This window comes from Patiria miniata, unplaced genomic scaffold (assembly GCF_015706575.1).
Source record: "Patiria miniata isolate m_02_andy unplaced genomic scaffold, ASM1570657v1 HiC_scaffold_25, whole genome shotgun sequence".
NCBI lineage: Eukaryota > Metazoa > Echinodermata > Asteroidea > Valvatida > Asterinidae > Patiria > Patiria miniata.
The window spans coordinates 9,264,464-9,287,810 of record NW_024037064.1 but is presented as its reverse complement, the minus strand read 5'-3'; the positions used below and the strand labels follow the sequence as shown (position 1 = coordinate 9,287,810).

At 37.4% G+C, this 23,347-nt stretch overlaps 4 protein-coding genes across 4 annotated transcripts in view; 3 read left to right on the top strand and 1 right to left on the bottom strand.

Moving 5' to 3' along the window:
- LOC119733005 (hemicentin-1-like) overlaps positions 1–6,807 on the top strand; it is a 47,690-nt gene extending 40,883 nt beyond the window's left edge. The window contains exons 27-33 of the mRNA XM_038206586.1: positions 1,529–1,615; positions 1,747–1,821; positions 2,624–2,656; positions 3,125–3,250; positions 3,911–3,935; positions 4,074–4,138; positions 4,438–6,807. Of these exons, the coding sequence (XP_038062514.1) occupies positions 1,529–1,615; positions 1,747–1,821; positions 2,624–2,656; positions 3,125–3,250; positions 3,911–3,935; positions 4,074–4,138; positions 4,438–4,508 (482 nt within the window). The 3' untranslated portion in view covers positions 4,509–6,807. The remainder of the gene's footprint in view (positions 1–1,528; positions 1,616–1,746; positions 1,822–2,623; positions 2,657–3,124; positions 3,251–3,910; positions 3,936–4,073; positions 4,139–4,437) is intronic.
- A 1,865-nt stretch (positions 6,808–8,672) lies between these two features.
- LOC119733332 lies at positions 8,673–13,598 on the top strand. Its single transcript, XM_038206921.1, has 4 exons — positions 8,673–8,772; positions 10,216–10,306; positions 11,059–11,145; positions 12,537–13,598. Exons 1-4 carry the CDS (start codon positions 8,677–8,679, stop codon positions 12,746–12,748), a joined length of 486 nt encoding a protein of 161 aa, XP_038062849.1. The 5' UTR covers positions 8,673–8,676; the 3' UTR covers positions 12,749–13,598.
- Positions 13,599–16,356: 2,758 nt separating this feature from the next.
- Positions 16,357–17,887, bottom strand: LOC119733379 (microfibril-associated glycoprotein 4-like). Its single transcript, XM_038206962.1, has one exon. It carries the CDS (start codon positions 17,614–17,616, stop codon positions 16,612–16,614), a length of 1,005 nt encoding a protein of 334 aa, XP_038062890.1. The 5' UTR covers positions 17,617–17,887; the 3' UTR covers positions 16,357–16,611.
- Positions 17,888–19,122: 1,235 nt separating this feature from the next.
- Positions 19,123–23,110, top strand: LOC119733004. The gene is made up of 2 exons (XM_038206585.1): positions 19,123–19,150; positions 22,183–23,110. The coding sequence occupies exons 1-2, from the start codon at positions 19,123–19,125 to the stop codon at positions 23,082–23,084; spliced, it is 930 nt and encodes a 309-aa protein (XP_038062513.1). The 3' UTR covers positions 23,085–23,110.
- The last annotated feature ends 237 nt before the right edge of the window (positions 23,111–23,347 follow it).

Genomic DNA, 23,347 nt, shown 5'->3' with positions numbered 1-23,347 from the left:
TTTTATTTCTCTTCAGCTGAAGTTGACAACACAACGCCGGAGCTGAACGCTGAAACCTCAGTCGCCTATGACGTCATGATAACGAGCAAGTCTCAAGGTAAGTTCACGTTCTAATAACTCAAAACCTACTCTGAATTGGAACTCTTCGGGGTTTTGATTATTTTATTTCTCTTCAGCTGAAGTTGACAACACAACGCCGGAGCTGAACGCTGAAACCTCAGCCGCTTATGACGTCATGAGAACGAGCAATGCTCAAGGTAAGTTCACGTTCCAATAACTTAAAAACTACTCTGAATTGGAACTCTTCGGGGTTTTGATTATTTTATTTCTCTTCAGCTGAAGTTGACAACACAACGCCGGAGCTGAACGCTGAAACCTCAGCCGCTTATGACGTCATGAGAACGAGCAAGTCTCAAGGTAAGTTCACGTTCCAATAACTCAAAAACTACTCTGAATTGGAACTCTTCGGGGTTTTGATTATTTTATTTCTCTTCAGCCGAAGTTGACAACACAACGCCGGAGCTGAACGCTGAAACCTCAGTCGCCTATGACGTCATGATAACGAGCAAGTCTCAAGGTAAGTTCACGTTCCAATAACTCAAAACCTACTCTTAATTGGAACTCTTCGGGGTTTTGATTATTTTATTTCTCTTCAGCTGAAGTTGACAACACAACGCCGGAGCTGAACGCTGAAACCTCAGCCGCTTATGACGTCATGAGAACGAGCAAGTCTCAAGGTAAGTTCACGTACCAATAATTCAAAACAGCAGAGGCAGAGGAATCCGTGCGTTCCGATTTGAGTAGGTACAAATCACGAACATTTGCACTCGAGTCTTAATGTTACTGTTGTCTGGTGCAAAGTTTTGCACAAAATTAAAAACGTTTTGCTAAATTCAACATTATCTATCTTTGATAAGAGACACTGAAACTTCGTTTCCGTAAGCACCCTCGAAACGACTGTCTTCATATAATGTGGTGGTCTACCCCATGAATTCTCGGAGCGGGGGTCCGTCCCTAGTTAAAGGGGGAGGCTGGAAGTCAAAGAGTGCAGTTTGATTCTCCTGATCCTTAACTCATGATGATTGTAGTTACAATAAGCCCGGCTGGACCGCATCATGTACATGATGTAATACAAAAAAACACTGAAATAGAAAAACCTATTTTACCTGTTTAATTAAAGATAGAGGAACTCACTAATTATGGTAAAACAATCCAAACAGTCTGTTTTGCATCTGTTATTTCGTTTTGTCCCTAAAATTAATCTTATTCTCATATTTACCTTATGTATTTGTGTGATTTTTTATTATAGTTGTATCGACATTGCTTATTGGTTATTTTTTTTCCTTTCTGAAAAGTTTCTGCACCTAAATCTACAACAGTACTAAGCTGAAAACAAAAAAACTGGTTATGTTTTTTTTTTCTAATTGTTTTGTTTTACAGGTATTTCACAATCCAGTCAGTACTTTTTGACACTAAACATCACTCAGTTACTTTTGAATAAAAATAGATTATTGTTCCATTTTTTAAGCTGTGCTCGGTAACGCAACTCCACAACCCTTGATTGAAATCACAAGTGCCACTAGCGACGTCATCAAGGAAACTAGTACGACACTACGTAAGTTTCTTTAATCAGCATCTAACTTCACACTGATTTTTTAAGAGGAACACCCACAAGTTTCCCAAATTATGCGTCTACTTACTCTTAATAAAAAATTGAGGATTTTAAAGATTTTTGTTTATCTTCAGCTGAAGTTGACAACACAACGCCGGAGCCGAACGATGAAACCCCAGCCGACTATGACGTCATGAGCAAGTCTCAAGGTAAGTACTTAGTATACACGAGAGCACAGATTCCGTCACTTCCGATTTCACTAGGTAAACCTCGCGAACATTTCCAATTCCGATTTTATGTAACTGTTGTCCTGTGGGGATTTTGGCGAGACCGCATCATGTACATGATGTAACAAAATTTAAAAAAGGAGCCAATATTCCTTTTACAATTGGATCCTTAGCATATCAACGAGTTGATCTGAGTATTTATCTAACTAAAGTCTCACCTCAGTATCAGTCCAACGTTCGAAGAATCGCTCAGTCGTCACAAGAAAGGCCCCTCTGGCCCGCTGTAAGACACGTGTACTGTGAAAATACAACATTCCATGAGAAGGAACACATGCACACAGAAAGTCCCTTTGCACATAAGAATCACAAACAATTCAGTGAACGCAAGCAAAAAATATAAATCTAAGTTTGTGAATAAGCAGTCGCCCCAAATATGGCGGTCAACAATTATTTTGTCGAGAGTTAAGAGGCCAGCCAGCAAAGCAACCCGCCATGTGCTTGTAAAGAAGCCTTCGTTTAGTCACGTAATCCACTTCGCGAAGGTTCTAGAAGTGGATCAGTATTCATTACGCAATGAACGAGGCATTGTTACATAGGTATTTTTAAATCAATAGCAACAATTTGTATAACTATCATTAGTACCAAAGAAATCTTATTATTGTACCGTGTGTTCGCTTAAATATAGACAAAGCTGTAGTTCATTTTCGGTTATCCGGTTTACAAATAAAATAAGGGATGAAAAAGGCCCTACTTAGTTTACTTTGTTTCTCTCTTTTATGGAAAGGCCAGCACGAAGCTGAGAGGCGGGCTTATGTGGGTATGTACGTTTGAATACTATTTTAAATTTTAAACGATTATTATATTGAAAGTTGGATAAGAAAGACAATTCATTGTTTCTGATAAGGGAAGCATGTACGTTTTCTCCTTAACATGACACTGATTTGTGAATTATTATCTAAACAGAGGTTTCTTTTTTACAAGGTATAATCATTTTAAAGTTATCTCAATAAATGACAATTACGCTAACGCAACAGAAGCCGTATTGGGGTCTACTTGCATTCTTGCATTCGTTTATTTTTATTTACTGACATTAATTAATTTATTTGTTTATGTTACACGTCCGTGTGTCCCTTTGCATGGACATTAAAATAATATCGGGTCTTACAATATACCTTATTAATTGGACCGAAATTGTGAATCGTTTTGACACATATTCCGCCTGATTTACTTCAGAGGTAAACTGATGTTAATTAAACAAACAAATTTCAATATTTGTTTCCCCTAGTTGTTGAAAAAGGATATTCTCTGCTAGTTGCAGGCATAATTGTCGTGTCGATTGTTGCATTTATCTGCATTGTGGTTATCGTAGCTGGATTTGTGTATCACCGACGATCTACCGCCAACAGCCTAGGTAAGCCTACAGGACAAATAGTTTCAATTCAGAAAACTCGAAACAAGGCAAAGATTTTTCTTAGCTAGTCCATAGCAGATTGAACTCGTGCATGCACCTAGTCTGCAAATAGGGTCGGATTCATCAACGTTACGGGGTAATCATATACGATAACACTGCCCGGCCCTCTTAACCAGTCTACAATCTAATCATCACAAGTGGCTGTCATTCAGTCAAGAAGTTCTAATGGGGAACAACTGTGTACTGAGATTTTCTTGAGATTACAATTGACTTTAAAATGTTAGAGCTGAAAACAGTTTGAACGATCGTACCGAATCTCCAGATCAGGTACTACCAAACATTCGTCATCACACTACAAAAACTACAGTGTAAATATTACACTGGGGAAATATGTAGGACCGCTGGTTTAATTATTCTTTGAAACCACTACACCACTTGTACTTTAAAGATACCATTGGTGTTAAATTTGCACTGTGGTATATTCAGTGCAATAAGTTCAGCAGAATTATTTCTTAAATTCTTTCGTTGCAAACGTCATTAAAATCAGGCTCTTATTATCTCTCGATATCATTTGATCACGAGTAATTATGACATCAACCCCAAAACCTGCAGTTGTAAGACAGACACAGTTTTAATCAATATTTGGGTTTTTTATTTCAGAAATTGCCGGCCACAAGACGAAGCTGTAAGTAATGCATTCACTGAAATAATACGAATCACTGTCAAGAAATAACTACAGGCTAATTGATAATTTTACGATTAAAATTAAGTTCAAAGACTTGTATACTTTTAATATGTAATGAAATACTTATTTTTTTAACAGCACACGCGCTTCCATCAAGTACGATGAGGAAAGTGACGTCGTGATGGAAAAGGCAGAAAACCTAGGTAAGCTGTAAGTGAATATTATTGCACGCTCTGTCGATGAATGAAAAAAATGTATATTGTTGGAAATTGCCGATCAAAATTAGAGAATTAATGCCTTCGAGACGAGCTTCTTCGGTTTAGTTGTTATGCACTCTATAAACTCTAAAAATTTGAGCAATGCTCTTGCTTCAAACTAAACGAATTGCACGAAGAGTACAACTTCTTTTGTAGCTTTAGATTTGCTATTATTTCACTCATCAGTGGCCTTTGACCTCAGTTTTTATGTGCAAGATCACGCGCATATTCCACTTTTGTTGCAGACATTCCGCTACAGGTTCTGACTTCTGACCCCGGAGAGGCAACTCGTGAACACGGATCTACCAGTAACTGAAACAATACACTAATTGGCTGCGTGAGCACCGACTTACAAATAGACAAAAGGGCCAGGGTAATTAAACAACTGGAGAACTAATGAGCAAACAAACTAAGAACAAATTCATTGGAAAATGGGTTGAGCCGACAGAACGTCACAATAGATATCCTACACGTTACACAAAAACAAAAATTGTGATAAAGGAAAATGATAGTTCAGACACCGATTTGATGATTTAATTAAAAAGCATAATTTTATTCGGAATGCATGCTGAAATTACTCTATGCATATGTAACATTTAGAGTTATTAATGTTCGTATAGGCTACAGTGTCTAAGAATATCTTTTTGTATGAAATCGCTGCATATGGCCTCTTTTGTCAAAACAAAAGTAGTATCATATAATACTATGTATGCTTTATAGAAGTTGATGAAATTTCAAGCTACTGGAGATATAATGAGCACATAATAATAATTTGAAACAAAATTTCAGCAGAAAGTACTTGACAATAGATTTTTACTTAAAACTTTCAATATTTTTCCTCACCTGTTGTGATTTAAATTGATTTAACATTTAGTATTAATCGTAGAAATATTAAATGAATTGTATTTTATCTGATAAGATCTTAAGTAAAAGTATCTACACAGACTGCATGAAGGAATTACTCAGTAATCACTATAACGATACATTACAAAATCTAGAATTATTAATGTTCGCTAATAAGAAATATCTTTTTAGTATTAATTTCACTGCAGGGTCTATTCGCCCAAAAATGGCAACATATAACACTATGTATGTTTTACAGAGATTGATGAATTTTCAAGCTACTGGAGACATTATGAGCAGATATGAACTCATTAAATTGGGAGGTTTAGCCGGTAGAACGAAGCAACGTGAATATTCTATATCAACTTGTAATCCCTTTTTCCTAATCTATAGTGCTTAGTATTGAACTATTATTTTAATTCTACAAGTACTTTAGTCATAGAAATAGATAGTCAAGACACTATTTTGATAATTTAAGTAAAATGTATGTACTCGGAATGCATGTTAAAAGAATTAATGAGTAATTACTCTGAATGTTTAATATAGAGATAAGTGTATTGGCAACATTTAAAGGCAATATACAACATTTGCTAACATAAAAAAAAAAGTAACACATTATTATTAAATACCTTACTACACTGTAAGTTCATAATAGTCTTAAGCATCCTGCGAAATCATGGCACCTGGTACGCTGTCATTTTCAAGAAAAGTGAATGTTTTGTATCAATTTCCAACGATGGTCGGCTGATCATCGTTGGGAAACACTGACTTTTTGATTAATACCGTCTCCCAATTTAATTGTGTTAGTTCGCATTTTGCTTGAAATCGGTTACACATACGTGAATAGGTGCTAGCCTTCTAGTCTGGTTCCCTGACATGACAACCTATAAACTGCTCTGTTTCGTCTGAAGTAGGGTCAAGAAGGCCGACGACAAGAACAACACTTTTTTTTTCTTGGTTTTCTGTAAACATGTCCGTGTGTATCAACATTTGCTAAACCCCAAATTCTATCCACTTCTGGAAATTACAGCAAAAGCAAATGTTGTAGATTCCCTTAATCACTATGAGGCTGATTTTCAAGCTAGTGTGGACAATGCGTAGGGATTAGTATTGAATTATCATAATGATTCTCGAAGTATTTTCAATAATGGAAATTGACCACCGAATAGCAATATCAAACTACACTCGGAATGTATGCTAAAATTACTTAATATATGCACTCTGAGCCTATAGTAGATGTTTCATGCTTTCAAAAACTACATCCTAACCCTGATCGGGCTTCCTGACTTTAAAATAGCTTGCTGACACCTGTTGTGTTAATAGTTGTCTTTCAAAGAATATGACTCTTGTGTCAGCGTCCCATTATTTTTCAGAGTCCAGAATTATAAAACAAATGATACATTTTGAGTACATTATTTTACATGAGGGAGATACTGGTGGTTATTAAGACATTTCTCACTAATTCTTACGTACTATTTCCAGAATTGTCTAGTGTCTTAGGTGGCTTAAAACGATTCCTTATGTAAAGAGTAATGTTAGTAAAGAGTTTGGCGAGGAGATATTTACAGATGAGGTTATTGGAAGGTTTTGCATATGAAAAGGTCTATTTGAATGTCCCCCTATTATCATATAATGATATGTTTGTGTATCTTGCATGACCCAATTAGCCAAAAATCATGTTAACGAATTTTCATCTAGCGATTATGAATCAATCATTGTAGATTAATAAACATAGCGCATCAATAGAATCTTTTTGTGTGCTGCAAAGTGTAGATTTTTGAATGCCTTTGAATGTGTGCTGTGTTTTTCCCGGTTTTTTTTTTTAACATGAGGAAAAGTATTACCACCTGCAGCGGCCTGCGTACTCGAGCTTATGTCCGTTTTCATATATCAACTTTTCATTATGGTACATGATCGCCAAATTGGGGACCTTCGGGAATTGGGGACCCGTATTGTCCTCTTTTGTTCAACGTCCCTTATTCAATGCAGAAACAAACTCACATTCGTGAATTTGTATACGCTCGAGGACAATCCTTTGTGTTTCCCTTTGGTTTCCCATAGACTAAGCAGTGAGCACCTTACGGTACGATCGAGGACGGTTTTCAACAAAAGACCAAACGCTCGAGGACTGAAAGGACATTTGTTCTCTCTTTGTATCGCCTCGATTGCAAAGCCATACAAGAGAACACATTTTCACTTTCTGGAAAAAAACAGTGTTAGAGGCATTTGTGGGTTGGTGTTATCCGTACACATGAAGTACATGTAGTATAATATTGAAGAAACTCAAGGTCAAAAATTCAATTAAAAAGAATTCTTGAGTAAGTGGCAATGTTTACTCTCTTCTTAAATCTATACTTCATCGTTAACAAGCAAAAGAGCCGATTACCTACATGAGAGGGCTTTTTAGGGAGGTCATGCAGGTTCCAACAAAACTGTAAACGTGTGCACAAGGTCACTTTTGGTAGAGTGGATAGTAATTTATATGACTGACATGTCATAGTTGCAGCAGTCTGAAAGATCTGACAACTGGATGCAGATATAACCTGGGCTTGATATTTTTGGTAACACTTCATGCTGTGCACGTCGATAAAACGATGATGCAGATCAAGCCAGGTAGCGGCCAATAACCCGGTAATGGTTTTCAATCTCAATAAAATGTGGTGGCGTACGCCACCTATCTGGTATACAAGCGTCAAGTTAAGCACCAATTTCAAAATCCGGAGCCAAAAAAGACAGGCAATTAGGCTGATCATCTGGCCAATTCCAAGGCATTCCCTTTAAGTGTACTGAAATTTTAACAGAAGGTTGATAACGATGATGCTTGGCAATTAACCACAAATGCAAACTGGAACATCATTGACTTGCAAACTTTATGCAAATTTACACATATGAATATTTATAGCCCATATGATAAGCCCTTCAGCTTAAGTGCTTGTCGTTGACAACCATGTCAGAACCATACATAGAATATTGGTTTTCTTTTTTTTTGGGGGGGGGGCTGGTTTCATTTTATAAACAACTTGTTCATACGTGACCTTCCCTGTCATGTGGAAGAAAAAACACATGCAGTTAAACTAAGATCAAATTAATTTTATCATGCATAATGCATCGACTCCATATTATTGCCAATAAAAGCTTATATCCGGTCGGCATAAACGAGACAGTCAGCCGGCTATTGGTACTGCAGTAAGCACATGCGCATCAACCAGCAACAGAGTTTTTATTCCTCATATTATATAGGACGTTTTGTATAAAAACAACAAATATTAGGCCAAAAAAAAGTCTCCGGTTTCTGATATGGAGCTTGCCAAAAAAGTGGTGCGGCGCCGCGGCTTTTTTTTTTTTAACACGATTTTTTTGCAAATGGTGCCCGACTAAACTTAGTGCAAATATATGGGAGTCCAGAGAGGCCATATAAAGCTTATTCTCGACCATAACCCAATCTAAAAACACGTTAGAATTGTGCAGCAGCAGGATTCCAGTCAAACCAGTGAGTTTGACGGTTTTGAGACATCATCTTTCATTGAAAAAAATAAAATTTCATTTTGCCGACGCGCATGGCTACGGCGATGCGCGCGCATACCAGAAACCGGGGGCCTTTTTCTTTTTTGGCCTTTTATCGTTTAAAAAAATTCGCCATCATGAGTTTGTTAGTAACGCTACTGCTTCTTGTGCTCATCGGCAAAACATCGGCAATCTGGGTTGACGGATCTGAGGATTCAAGTTTTTCGAACCTGGTAAGGAAACGTTTTTAGAAAATATTATATTGATACACTGTACAAACTTACTGCACCTCATGCATCTGTTCACAAGCACATTTTTGTCCCTAAATCATGAACACTTGAGGCTTTTGAAAGGAAACTGAGGCAGTTGTGAAGTGATATTTTCAACAACCCAGAAGTGAAGCTCAAGTGTATGAGGTGTTAGGAAGTTGCCAGTCATGTATCACATGGTGTACTTGAAGCACACGGGGTGACCGTCGGCTTAAGCTCGGGTGTAAGTGTTTAACCCAATGTTGAAACTTCACGTGGATCAAAGTCTGCGATTCACGAGCATGACGTGGAGTCACTTTTTACAGTGTATCAACCTAATATACTACTAAAGTAAATCTAAAAATTAATGTGGCCTGACGTTACGAACTTAGCAAGTTCTTCTTCAGAGGCTTAAACAGAAAAATCTAAAGTAATCGACGTAATTTGGAACATATAATAACTCCACGTGGCCAAAACCAGCAACAGTTATTCACCCCGCTTTCAAAACTCGAATATTGCCATACGTATCCAATTCCACAATTTGGAGGGGAAAAATGGAGCTAGACAAACAAGCGAAATAAAGATTGACCTTTGATAACAACTTGTTTATTTTTATATAAATAACTTTTTTTGCCAAACGTTTGGTACATTATCCCTTTCTTGCTAGCAGAGAAGGATGCTTATTAATGTTATAAAAAACAATACAAAAAGTCGTACGTTGTACAGGGTTATAAACGATGGGTATTCAAAAATCCGATCGAGGGAACAAAATAGTTTTATTGAATCATTTTCGGGACAAACAAAAACCGGTTTGACCTTATGCATTCAGGCGGACTCAGACGGCATTGGTTTTATTTCTATTGGATATGGGTACGTATGCTTGTGTAAATACCGGCAATCGTGGACCAAAGGACAAAAGGGTTAGGGCACAAACAATACGTCCACGATTGACCGATAGTCCATGAGTATAAACAAGGGAATTAGGGACAATATATGGGGTCCACGATTGATGGCGTTTACAAAGACGTACAAGCATTACATTCACTGTGTGGACTTCTGAAAAAAAGATGTCCGCATAAACCAGGTTTCAGATACGTTGTGTGGACTTGTCCACGTCCACACAAGTTTTCCCCCTCTGGAAAACAGGATTATTGGCCTTTTGGGTTTAGGTTTATCCGTCGCAAAATAAAGTGAAACAGACAAGGGAATCATAGTAAAACAAATGGGTTGAAAGAGTTTTCAAAGTATGAGTAAAATGATTTTTTTTCACAGGTTTTTCACAACACGAAAACAAAGGAATGTCCAAACTAGATATGTAACGTAAACATGTAGTGGTATATGTGTGTGTAAACCTTGTTTGCATTCATTGTTACTTAAAAAAGTAACACAAAAAACACACAGTTATTTATTTGTTTTTGATACGATCAGGGATTGCACACAATGTACATGACGTGTGACGACGCTGGGTCGGTATGCCAGGCCTGCTTCACCTCACGTTCACACGGTGAAGCGCATTTGCGTAAGTAATATACACAAAATCAAAACAAAATACAATACAATACAATATTTTATTTGTTCACAATTCAAAAAGACTTTAAAAGTGAAATTCTTCTTCCAAATGTGCACATAAAAACAATACACATATATTTAGACACGTACAAAATTACATACTTCAGTATATGAAAAGGTAATAAGTATCCACAAAAATCCCTACTTTAAAGAACAAGAAGCTTGAAAACAAAAAGCTCATTGTTATAAAAAAAAAATATGTAAATCCTTTGCTTGCTAAATTTGCTTTTTAAATCCTACAGGTCTGCCATACAGTTCACTTTAATTTCCAACTAGTGAAATTTCACTGTACCACCAGCATAAAATAGCTAGGGAATGTTTTATTTTCAAATACATTATTCATTCAAATAAATGAATTTTGCTCGAACATGAAATTTCACTTTACCACCAGCATAAAATAGCCAGGGATATATAACCAAATACATTATTCATTCAAAAGAATGAATTTTGCTCGAACGTCTTTCTCCGTATAGTTCCAGGTAGAGTGAGTGAGTTTTACAGTCTTTAAACGAATCAAAATTTCACCCTTTAAAGTTCGGAAAACAGGCCAGGACACTTGTAGTAAATAAGATTGACTTGGTTTAATTGTCAAACTTCTCCTTTCATGTTTCATTTCATGTTTTCATTTTTGTTTTACTTTTTTAATTTAAAATGTACACCAAAGGCGCCTACCAGAACCTTTTTTTTTTGGGTCGTTTACAGATGTCATTGAATACACCATGGAACCGTACAAGCTTGAGTACACAACTCAATTAGGAGATTTCGACGACAAATTCATCATTTTTCAAGGTTAGTGGGGACATGTTGAGCAATGTTGATGTGCGAGTGAGGTCATCACGCATGCGCTTTGCTTTTGAATTTGTGAGTGACGTCATTGCGCGTGAGCTTTGCTTTGTGTTTACTTCACGCATGTGCGCTAACAACTTGTCATCAGTTTAGACACCATACGTGCAATGCATCTTACATCTGATGCTATTTGGGTACAGGAATATGAAAATTACAGTACATAAAAAATGCGTAATACTTTATGTGGGTTTGATGTTAGAACATAAGTATCAAATTTCTTCAAGTGACAACAATTCAGTTGCTGCAGTCCTTTTCCAGGATCCAAAAACCAAGGGAAATATATATAAACCTGTTTAAAGGATTTAAATGTAAGCACCGACGCCATGTTGACTGATCACTTCAGAGTAGCAATATGAGTGTTGTAACACACATAGGAAGCTCAGTCGCACACTTAAGGAAAGTCCTGTTTATCCAGTAAATTTAATAATTTAACCGGTTTCCTTATCGCATAAGACTCATCAATATTGTTCACAGCAAGGTATTAATCTAACGTCTTAGTTTTCATATCAGTGATTTATACATGTATTTGTTTAATCTTCTGAAAGGTTTAAACTTTTTGGGAATGCCTTTTGTCATTTTATGGTTTCGCTAAAAAAATATTTCATATTAAAGAAATATGTAGCACCAATAATAATCATGACTGGAAAGCCAATTTCATAAACTACTTCTAGATGAACAGAAATACTGAAATTGCACAATCCGTTTAAAGAATATTACAATTTAAACTCGATGACCTTAAAACCTGTGTCGTCAGAAAAATAAATACTGTGTGTTCTGACTGTTTGAAACAACAAAGAAAATGACCCAGAATACTTGTTTCAACAACTGTCAACAACTTTTGTACATAATATTATTTTTTTATTATTATTATTATTTGGATTTATTATCACCATTTAGCAGCTTAACAGCTGAATTGCACAGTGATTTACAATAAAAAGTTAAATGAATTAAATGAATATCTTTATTGACAACCGTGGTAGGTCAAACAATATGATTTATAAAATCAACTTTTTTAAAAGACCGGCCTTCAAAAAGACGTTGTTTATTTTTTTTTTTTACATTTTAACTGAGGTTTAATCTTAACAGAGGCTTTGCGTTTTAATGGCGATATATACTTTGAACGAATTGAGTAATTTCAGTATTTTTTCATCTCAAAATGGCTTATGAAATTGGCTTTCCAGTCATTATTATGTTTGTTGCTACATATTTTTAAATCTGAAATATAATTTTAAGGGTTTAGATTCCGCTTTTGTTGACTCACCCTGTATGTATAAACACCTGCACATGGCGAACTTCAAGTCGTAGTTCGTATCTTTATTTTCTTATATTGTCAGAGGAACCAGGTGATGCTTACCGCGTTTGTACAGAAATGGTGGTAGGAGGGAGCAACATGTCCGTTTGGAAGCTCAACATTTGCATGGACAACGCCTTACGGGGAGCGACCATACCGAACAACTGCGTTCGCCCGATCGCCCTGGTGTCACTGCGGGCAGAAAGAAATCCCGATCGACTTCGGGGTCACGAACTCCTGCTCTGCGCGGCTTAAAATGTGTTCTCTTCAATTAAATGTTAACCCTTCGGTAGCTGGTCGATTAAAGGGGTTTTGCTAATCCAAGAGGGCCTAACATGGAACTGGCTGACTCCATCACTTGTAAACTGGGCACTAACTTTAAAGTCAGCCTCAGCAAAACCGTATTTTTGTTACAAATAAAAGGGCAGATTTGTTATTTATTCATTTGTTTAGATGAAACAAAGAACTCTTCAAAAGAAGCCACGACAGTGTTGCTCGTAATCCGATCAATTGGAGATAAGACGATGAGTTTCTAGTTACATTTTTTTCTTTTATTATTATGTTTGAAAAACATTAGGACTTTTCGTATTCAACAGTAGTACAGGGCTAAAACAGTAGTACAAGACAAAAGCTTTTGTAATATCTTCTGCATGTACAATGATAATTAAAACTATACATTATTCATTGCAAAGGCCGGTCGTAAAAAAATGCATTTTTATTAATCGAACCGTGGGCTGTAAAGTGATAAGACCAAAAAGGTATCTTTCGCAGAGTAATGAGAGACGTCATCAGAGAACAAGTACCAAGTGATACAAACCACGGCGATTCCACGAACCGTACAACCGCCAATTTTGCAATGCAATGGGGCGTGATCTAATGTGCAAATGAGACGCATGCGCATCAGTGTCATCAAAACTGCAGGTATTTCATGGAAACTCACTGACAAAGTTGTGACACACGCGTGGCATGGAAACAGTATAATACACCGGGATAGAACGGTCCACAAAACAACCGAACCACCCACACCCACTCTCAAATTGGTATCCTTGTGGAGACATTTCTTTGTTCTCGTGTAGTAAAGTTTTCAATTTTGAAAGTGAAGTTTGAAAATGCCTTTATTTTAACCAGAATTAATTTCCTTGGCTGAAATTCGGACTTAATATCCCTTTTCTCTAACTCTTCCATTTGCAACCGATCAACCCACCTTGGAAATTCCTTGTTTTTGAGTAAAATCCATATATCTATTTCGTGAAAACCTTGTGGAGACCTATTCATCTATAGAAATTGCCTTGTGGAGACCTTTACAATGTTTTGTTCCCTATTGTGTGCGTGTCTCCACAAGGATACAAATTTGAGCACCAACCAACATAAAGCCCTCGGCGTGTTTGGAAAAAGGGTACATGTACTTGCAAATATTTCTTATGAGGTTTCTGATATTAAGGTTGAATTGGTGTTTGTTAATTTTAAGGTATTTGTCAACCTTCTCATTCAGATGTATAATATACCATTGGTAATAATAATTACGGGAATGGGTCATCAGGGAGACTTTCCCATAGACTTGTGCACAAAATTTTTCAAACTTAAATGTGTCCTAACCCAATATTCCCTTGTCCTTTTTCCACGAATTTCGGTAAGTTTACTAATTAGAACACAAGCAACAAATATAACCTAACTGCGACATTAAGTTGTGCCTCTAAGGGGGGGGGGCTGTGACATCAGGGAGACATGAAAATGTCTCCCTAATGACGGGTGTCTCCCTATTATCGAAGAAATTACGATAACGTGTCTCCCTTATGGTACTTTTAGGAATATAACCCTAAATCTAAAAAGGACACTTAGTATTCCCTTCGTGAGGGATTTTCCGTCTAACAAAAGTATTTGCATACATATGCCCTCTTTTGCAAGTAACTCGAGCCGGGTCATTCATTCCACTGACAATCTGGAATACAGTTAATCCTACAAACTACAATACATGGATATTTTCTAGGATTATCTACGCACCAAGTCACCAACATATCTATTACTGAAGTAATTACGCTCGGATTAGCAAGAAAACATTTCGTTTGATTAGTATTATATGTAAGGTTAACTATGTCGAATTTCGTTGAGTGAACAGTTTTCTGTACATGGGAGTGATGATAATAAGATCCGCAGCAGAAGCCGGATATGCAGAAAAAACGAATTATATGCAGAAAAAAAACGAATTGGTCCCCTACTGGTTGGTCGCCATGTTGTCCAAGTATTACTGGACATTCACTTGCTCGTTACCGTTTTAAGATTGTGGTTGATAATGTGCTTCCCTCAAAAGTACTGAGGTGATTGATTGCATGCTCTAAGCATGAAATCCATCTTTACGGGTTTGATTGCCCATTCGACATTGAGGATTCAAGCTGGCACACAGTTAATCAAATGTATGTGATCTATCTAATTAAATAATCATTAGCAGTAGGAATTACATAGTCTCATTTGAAAATATTACAATTTTTTTCACAGCACTGCACAAACAAATATATCTTTGAACCATTCAATCACAGTGAAGTGTAAACCTCTAATCGAATCATAACATAACTAAATTGAAACATATAACAAAACTGTATTCAAACTACATATAACTACGTTATACATAATACTTTCACTGTAAAAAGCCCATAAAATTAATGAGTTCAAAATTATACCAAGAACACTTTAATGGTGGGTTGAAAACAAATGTGCAATTCGTGTTGTAAATTTTAATATGCATAAAAATTTAAAGCAAGTCTCATTACAATTGAACTGTTTGAGGGGCGTGTAATCATCGTGGAGTCATCATGTTCACGACATTTTTAATTTGCTCTCCTTATCTCTTTAACAATTCTGTTAAAGAAGTTTTATCGTATAGGAACACAAACCCCTCGTCTCTTCCATTTAAAGCAACTCTCTTCTATTTAAGATTTGTTTGGCGCTCCAAATGCAAAAAAGGTGCAATTCGTGTTTTTTTTAACTGGAGTTTACAAAATAATTTTAAAATAGTAATTTGAAAATTGCACAGGGAGAACGCTTGAAATATCAACGAGTTAAACACAACAGAGATATGTACATGTACTGTACCATTATTTAATTAATATTACAGTGGAACACCGCTATACCGAACACCGCTATATCGAACAACCGGCTATACCAAACATCATCCTTGGCTCCCGGTTTTAATGTATAAAACGTACCGCACATCGTTGTTGAAAAAAGTCAACAGATAATCAAATAAAAACACCTTCCGGTTGAACATGAACACTGTTTGGGCCACTTTAAATTCCCCAACATCAAACCACCCATGGTTACATCGTGTTTGAATGTTGAAGAACGATAGATGGCTGTAATTTCCCAAGGAATAAAAGGGAAAACCACCCGTTGCTAAAGTTTTGTAACAACTCCTCGTGCGGTGGATCTTCGTGATCACTATTGGTCAAAAGACATAACCGGCGGTTCAAAATCGCTATACCGAACGATCGTTATTACGAACACTTTCTGTGGATCCTAGGATGATCGTTATAGCGGCGTTCCACTGTACAGTATCTTACACACATGTATCCATCATATCTGTCAACCGATTTATGTTATACATGCAATACACATTTCTTTTCAGGACAGTCTTATCAAACCACACAGTATCGATTATAACCATTTCTATACCATAATGAAGTAACCCAAAATAAATTTCAAACTACTTTTAATGTTTTTTTTTAAACGTGGATGAAAATACTGAGAAAAAAATATATGTTCGATTGCAAAAATGTGTTCTTTGAATCCATGATAATACGTAACACTTGTCAATATTCTTCCATTCCGAATAACTTCGGGTCTTTAAAATTCTTCTTTCCTTCGGAAAATCGATTCTTAATACAAGTGGAAATTTCATTTGTTGGCACGATCAAGATATTTTTAAAAATGGGAACTATCGTTTTAGATGATAAGACAGCGAAGCATGTTTGTCTACTCTTCCCATTTCACTCATTCCTTCCAACTAATAATTATCATCGATGTTATCTTTATAGATTTCTTTGTTTTCTGTATTGTTACCGTAACGCGCCGACTTAACATGTCAAAGGGAAATAAAAGTCTGTACCTACCTCACGTTTTTTAAATCAGTTCATTGCGTCTTTGGGAACTTCCCTTATTTTCATGCTACACTTCTTAAATGAGTAGTAAAAACCTTTCCATAATTTCCATTGTATTCCTTGTCCAAATGGGACATTACCTTGGTGGTAATATTTCCCATTGAGATTTGAAGTATGGCAACTTCTGTACCACCAGGCGCCTTCAAAATCCACAGCACAGCTAGTACTAGCTAGTATGTCGTTGTCTTGATCCTTCGTGGAGAAATTATAGCCGTTGTGACGAATCAATGAGTCAGGAAGGGTACTATTATCATCGTAATATCCGATCCGGAGTGAGTACTTCTTCCCTTGAACACTAAACTCACCGTATTCAGCCCACCTCATGTCACCATCCCAGTCTTCAAGATCCACGCGCAGTTGCCACTTCGCTGACGACGCAGTGAGGGCGCGAAGGGCATTATTCCCAAGCCAGAACTCGCCGCTGAGTTGACCGAAGCCAGACTGGTATTCGGTCCAGTTGCGGTAGAAGTCGACCGAGCCGTCTTGACGCCTCTGAATCACAGTCCATCCGCCTCCCTCGGTGACCATGTCGCAGTAGACCTGCACGCCGTCAGTCATACCGGGAGGATAGATGGTGTAGATGCCATTGCCCAGGGAGCCATCTTCGTACAACTCCTGGCAGCTGCCCTGATGTGCCGAGAATGTCAGAGTGCTCTCATGACCGTCGAAATAAAGGCTTTGAGGTCGTGTTATAAAATCTTGTGATGTTGTCGACTGGGATTCTTTGTTCAGCTGGCAGGTTTGGCTGCTGGTGTTGTAGTTGAATGACGCACACTTTACGTCCATGGAGCAGTCTCGACCACAGACTACGGGGGAAACTCCTGTCTTTCGCTGGTACACGTGATTCTGTAGTGCACGATTATTGGCTGGGTAAAATTTTCGTTCATATCGTGACAGACATTCGCTCCGACTGTCTTGAATCAACGTTACCGTACAAATCAAAAGTGCAGCGCCTTCGATTAAACGCATCATGAAAGAAATATTGCTCTAATGTTGCACGCAAATCGATAAACAGGTGATATGGGTTCCGATTACAGTAGAACTTCGCAAGAGGCTGCCTTAATGTTCTTCAGTTGTTTACAGCAAACCTGAAAACCCGAGTAAACCCTAGTTTTCCACAGATGAAGGTCGGTACTAAACGCTCTGGTTCGCTGTAATATTCAATCTACCAGTGTCTCCTAAGAGCGAGCTTCTATTAACCGCACGCTTAGAGCTAGATGAGCCTCGGTATAAAATGCCCTTTAAATTATCAGTTATTAATACCGTAAACCATGTGTTGTCATAGTGATGTTTAAGTAATAACGGCTTTGGTGCTGGTAGCAATGGTAACGTGGTCAAAGAAGATATTTAATTTAAAAGATAACGCATTGGTCTGAAAGATCGCGGAAGGTTACAATGGAATCGATGCCACAGAATATCTGAGCAGTGGTAAATAAATTATGAAACAAAATATAACTATATTTCTAGATTGGCAAGACAACAGTTTGTTAAAAGGATTACCTGGTAATGGGGATACAAAAAAACACAATAACAATCCAAACTGTAAATTTCGAATTTTTTTAGGGGGAGGGGGTGAGTTTGACCCGGGGGAGGGTCAAGGGGGAGAGTAGGGTGTAGGGGGTTGACACATCTACTCTAATTGTTAAAATGATTAACTTGTGTGTTTGTCTCATGTGTATAAAATAATGGCCCAAATCTACACTCTGAATAGTCTTAACTCGTGCGACTTAACACGGTGCAGTATGCATGTAGATTTACCACGGTAAAATGACATGTTGGAACAGCGCCTCCTAGAGAATGAGGCATCCCTGATGAAATAGCTGCCGCTGTCTAGACTGGTATAATACAAAAAAACACTATGGCAATGTCAATTCATTTTATTCATATTACTTCGAAATCCATTGGCAGAAAGTAGTGGTTTGCAATGTCTATTGTTAATTTTCTAATCCTACTCAGGTCATTTCAGGGCAGTCTGTTTTGGGGAGTAGAAACCCAGTAAATAGCACCAAGATATCAGTGTAAAAATAGAGGTGGAAAAGCCATTAGCCATTATTTTTTTTTAAATGGGAATCGCCCATCACAAGACCAGAAGCCCACTCAAAGTGGGGCTACAATGGAAAGTATAGAGAAAAAAGTTACAGTGAGAAGATATTCACTTTATTTTGATCAGTGATAGAATATACGTTAGTGGAAAACAGGATACAGCTAAGGAGTTCCAAAGTGCAACAGTACAAGAAAAAAAGCTAGAATAATATTACACAGTACTGGCCTTTGGAACAGATACAGTGAAGGGGTGAGAGGAGATTGTAAAATGTGGGCTGCGAGTAAAGGTGCTAATATGGGGACAAGAAGGGAGAGACCTTCTGAGCACATATACCATGATAGTATCTATAGAAAAGGCTAAGAGAAGCAACAGAACGTCTAAGAGAAAGAGTGAAAGGGTCTAGGGTGATTCCATGTGTTGAATCGTCAATATAGATGGCTAACTTTGATAGGGTGCAATCAGGTGGGTCATTGATGTACAATAGAAACATAGTACAGGAACCAATACTGAACCCTGAGGAAGCCTCGCAATAATGCTATGAGTGGGGGAGGTTTGACACTCCTCAACCAATGAGATACAAAGAGCAACAAGAAAGGCAGAGATTGCGACAAATATTTTACCAGAGATACCATATGATTGGTTGTTTCATGAAGATACTATTGGCTGTTTTACGTGAAGGCGCCGTCCGCCACATTACTTACTACATATACCCAGTCACATAAAGAATTGTAAAAAAAACATTTCGTTGGCTTTAAGTGTGTACAAAACTCATCTTTCTCTTCTCTGCAAATGATATTTCATATATTGCATATTTATTCAAATAATCACTAAGGGATATTAATGGCGCGTTATTAATGGCCTCTGACTTGCTACCACAAAAAGATGGAAAGACAAAATGCTGAAACGCCAAGATACGTATGGAAATTTATATCAGTTAACCCTAACCTCACCTAAAGCTACAAAACACTACTGAGTATAGTAACCTGTTGTATACATTTCTGTCCATACAAGAACTTGGAAGAGTGCACAACATTATGTAATATTCTGTGGTATTTGGTTCTTGACCCCCAAAGAGCCTTCAGGGGGTTAGAGCACCAGTACGGAATTCCGGAGGTTATAGGTTGAACATTGCTCCAGTCAAATTCGTTGTTAATCTTTCTAATATAATATTAAATACAATATATATACTAAAATTATCGCTTCAAAACGATTAATTTGAAGTAATACTGTTTCCTGCCTTACATTCAACAAGGGTACCCACCAGCGCGCAGTGCGATCGCCAGACAATTTTACATTTACATCGTACAATTTAATATTGAGATTTTGTTTACATAGCAATCAGAGCAAACACCCGGTTAGTATACTGCAAAACTCTGTGTTTAACGATTAAACACTATTCTAAACACTTTCTAGCTGTCAGTTTGTAAACATTTGTACGTACTAAACATGTTTAGAGTATTGATGGATATAGTGTTTAACGCTTGAACACTGACGTTAAGAAACTGGACGCATAATGTTCAGCTTCTAAACATGTTTTCAAAGTTCAATATTAGGTGTTGCCCTACACCGACGTTTAAACAGTGCGTTACCTCCCGAGTGGAAGTTGTTTACAAAGTGATAGCAAGGTTATGTGTACCCAAACCTTAATATGGAAAGATTTATCCAAAAGGACTTACCTGCATTTCTGGATCCTTTCGTAAGTTTCCTGATGAGGATGCCAGACAGAACAGGCAGAGGTAGCCCGTCCGTGGTCGCTTTAAAAAGAGTCAATTAAAAAAAAACATTGTTAGAGCATATCATCTTATCAATTCGAACCAGAATAAATGTTTGAAGAGTTTATGTCCAAAATGCGATCAACGTTAGAATTCCACCTTTCCTGTCTGCTCACAGTTTTATGTAAACATAATTTAATAATTATAAGATACTAAACTTGTTTAGAGTATTAATGGATAGTGTTGGGCAATTAAACACTGACTTTAAGCGATTGGACACATAGTAATTTAATAAATTAAGAAAGCGAAACAGTTGAGAAACAGCTGTCAATGTCATACTGTTTTTATACTTTAATTGAAGTTTTATAATTGTGGAAACTTGTCATGTCTTTTTTACAAATGGATATATCGCGTTTTGGAAAGTAACTTGTCATTTGTTTGTTCAAGTCGCGTACAGAACTTTACTGGAACACCGACTACATGAGTCTTCTGCCAAAGAACCGAGAGCAAGTGCAAGTGTCTATGTTTTGACTTGGTAAACACAGAGGAATGTCACTGCAACAATGGAACTGTCACAGGCTTTCTGGGGCTTCAAGACCGGAATGTGTCGTCGGCATATAACAAAGAAAAAGTTTGAGGCAGCTGTGTTTATTGATTAAAAGTTTCAGCTTGAGAGATATGTCTGGATTTGTCTGGGAAAACGTCTAGTGTCATTAATTGTGTTCACATCACTGGTTAGGTAGTAATTAATTGGTGTCTGTTGCCTGATATAATCATCGTTCATGGAATTCCGGCCGGGGAGCCATTAATCTGAATGTGAAATATATTTCTTTTAAAAAATAGAAATGGATTAGGCACAACTGAAGATAATTAATTCAAAATGGAAAAAATTAGTACGAAAAAAAAAAGATTAGGCCTACTTGGATTAAATCCATTAAAAAAATTGTAAGCGGGCAAATTGTGGATGAGTTGGCTAAGCATGCGCTTTCCAAAGTTTAATTATGAATGTTAGTGGTCCTAATTAACTGACTCTCTTTCGGTACTTTTTTTCTGATGGTAGTCAGCCAAACGTTTTAACTGACAGCACCTTCTTCATCTGTAGAGTGCGTCACAGTACGTAATTACAGTGTATGTGGAATGGGTTTTGGTTCTTTCTTAATTTTTCGAGGTAATCAGCGGAGATGTTGTGGACTGTGTGGATATCAGTTGACGGAAATGTGTTGATCGTCTCACTCGGCTGACTCGATTCGTTCTTTGGATGTGCCTTAGTTGGCTAAGGCAGAGAGGTTGACCAAAATTTTCGTTTATAAATACACACAAAATGCCAAAACAAAATAATAAAGTCTTGCATAAACTCCTACGGTTATCATATGTAGTAATATGATGGGTGTGCACTGAGGTTGCTCAGCGCATATAAAGAAAAGGAACTGAGGGGAGGGAGGCAAACCCTGAATCCAGAGACACAAACATCTGCTTTCCCGAACATTATTTGTCTGGCTCAAAATAGGCAGAGGAAAAGAAAACGAAAACATTTTCAGCTATATTGGTTGTCATTGCCGTTGAAAGTGCTTTACAATCAGACATAATTGCAGTCAATTGTAATTAATACAATTACAAGGAGTAACAGTCAAAGATTCGCTTAGCCAACAACCACCTGGGTCGGTAGTGTAGATTATAGGCTACTTTGTATTCTTGACTCAGTACAATAATATAATGTCAAAATAATATAAACCTTGCAGTGGCACAGCAATAGTATAATTCAATATTAAAATTAATGCCTAGAAAAGGCACAATTGTCATCTTCACACGATGACATAACACAACACAAAGGGACGACCCAACAAGGTATCTCTTCTACACCAACAACTAAGACTGTACCAGTTGACGCCAACAGCAACCCCAAACAAAATGCTGAACTTCGGGAACAGATTGCTAAATCTATCATCGACGATCCAGCTACCCTGAAAGCCATCGTTGATCCCATCGCTACACTCCTCGCAGACAAGATCATCGACTCTGGTCTCATGATGGGTAAGCTTGCTGATAGTCTAGTTGCAAGTAAGCTTTTTGTAGACTCCATAGCATCGGCTGTGCAGGAAACCATCGCACAAAATGTCTACGAGGCCACTTCAACGGATATCAACAAACATTCAGATCAACTGGAAAAGATGCACAATCAAAATCGGAAAATATCCGATCAAAACGACCAATTGAAACAGGAGATTGGTGATCTTGAGCAATACAGCCGTCGGAACTGTCTACTGATACACGGTATTCCAGAGACCCCCAACGAAAATACCGACAAGATCTCCCTTGAGGTACTCAACAACAAACTCAAGCTAGATCTCCACTTGCACGATCTAGATAGATCTCATCGCCTTGGCAAGCCCCGGAAATCGACTACCCCCTCTGGTGCCCCCCAACGGCCACGCCCCGTCATCGTGAAGTTCACGAGCTATAGATCACGCTCGCTGGTATTTGCCAACAAACGCCATCTGAAAGGGTCTTCTGTGCACATCACCGAGAACTTGACAAAAAGGCGGCATGAGCCTTATCAAGAGGCCAGACGATGTGATGGATTTGAAGCCGTCTGGACCAGAGATGGTAAGATCATCTTGCTCTTGAAGAACAAGACAAAGACATCAATCACCACCCTCAAAGAACTGAACAAACTTTGTCCATAGACAAATGGTTTGTAATATCAAACATAACGACCTATTGTTCTCCTTGATTTTCTTGTTGATTACGTTCAAGTAATTGTTTTGCTAATATATCCTTAAGTTTCAGTATGTATACTATTATCTGTTTGAGACTGTTTTTTGTTTGTTTTTTGTCTAAACTTCCAGTTTTGCCTCATAATTTCATTTATACGTTTTGTTATTTCCTAATTTAATTCTCTCAACTTGTGTGCGTTATATGCTGTGATGTTTATTGATAACGGTTCATC